Genomic DNA, 1,315 nt, shown 5'->3' with positions numbered 1-1,315 from the left:
AACCTTAATAATTCTATGATTCTATGAATTTGAGTGTGTACTGAACATAAACTGGTCCTTCTTTCTCTCTCTCTCTCAACATAAAAGTAATTTAAACTAGAAGGTCTTGCTCTCCCAGCAAGATATGAGAGCAGAGATTGGACAGTCCAGGTCTGCCCCACCACCTGCACACAAAATCAGTACTTGAGAGTCCTAGCCACAGGCAAAGGCCCACTGTGCCAACAGCTGTAAAAACAGCATTTTAACAGGTACGCATGTTATTTACTTCAAAAAAAAATTCAGAGAGCTCATACCAGTTAGCTTAGTGTAGGCTTCCATGTCCTCCATTGCTGTAGAAATCCGGTACAGTTTTCCTCCAGAGCCTTCTATTTTAAAAAACTTGTCTGCTTTTTGAAAGGCTTCCGTAATCCTAGTTTGAGACAAAACGAAGACTTAAGGATAGCATCATTTTGAAACACCTCATTGCTCAAGAGTCAAAAAAGAAACGCATCAGCATGTTATACACAGAAGACGATAGATGAAACTGCACCCCAAGCATACAGCAGACCCTGACCGCACTGCAATATGTCCTATCTCCATGCTGTCATTGCACATTTCAGCGGCCTTTCCATTTACTGAACACAGGTTCAGATCAGACCTTGACCTTCTTTCAATGAATGAGCAAGTCCACTTTGTTCTGCTTCAGACTACAAGTTAGCACTGCTTAAACGACCGCAGAACCCTGAAAGACAGTGACATGGTCACTCAGCTGCAATGAAGCTGCCTCACAGACCACCATATCTTTTCATGGACTCATTGCTCCAGGAGTTAAGTGAGAGAATCCAAAGGGTTGTACAGGTAAAGCATTACAAACACGTGGTATTTTCAGGAGGGAAAAGCTAATGTTTAAAGATAAGTTCTTCCAGAGTTCCATGTACCTCGCTGTCATTTCCAGCTCGTATGTTCATCTGGATAGGCTGCTAAAATTACAGTAAACCAAGAACCATATTTCTTAGCTGTTTAACTCCTCAAACATAGGTACTGTCAAACCTTAGCACTTTTAGTCTGAGTTTTAGAGGATCACTAAGCCAGGAGCTGAAGTTTATGAAAACCAAGCAGTCACAAATCCCTCTTGTACTGTGTAATCCTCTGCGTTCCTTTTTTCCAAACTCAGCAGATGGCTACTGGACAGCCAAGATCCTAATGAAAAAATCCTTGGGGATAATAGTATTTCTGCTCTTCAAGAAAAGTAAAAAGACTAATGCTATAGGGAAACTTCTACAGACATCAACAAGAGAGGTACAAATGCAGGCAGCCAACCCAGTTTGTCCTGAAC

General features: G+C 41.4%; 1 protein-coding gene across 1 annotated transcript in view; it reads right to left on the bottom strand.

Annotated features, from left to right (window-relative positions):
• Positions 1-293: 293 nt before the first annotated feature.
• SAMHD1 (SAM domain and HD domain 1) overlaps positions 294-1,315 on the bottom strand; it is a gene marked incomplete at both ends in the record, with an annotated part of 10,060 nt that continues 9,038 nt past the window's right edge. The window contains one exon of the mRNA XM_010087934.1: positions 294-409. Within this exon, the coding sequence (XP_010086236.1) occupies positions 294-409 (116 nt within the window). The remainder of the gene's footprint in view (positions 410-1,315) is intronic.

This window comes from Pterocles gutturalis, unplaced genomic scaffold (assembly GCF_000699245.1).
Source record: "Pterocles gutturalis isolate BGI_N339 unplaced genomic scaffold, ASM69924v1 scaffold41461, whole genome shotgun sequence".
Taxonomy (NCBI): Eukaryota; Metazoa; Chordata; class Aves; order Pterocliformes; family Pteroclidae; genus Pterocles; species Pterocles gutturalis.
Note: the sequence above shows the minus strand (reverse complement) of the source record. Positions and strands in the feature narration are given on the sequence as shown.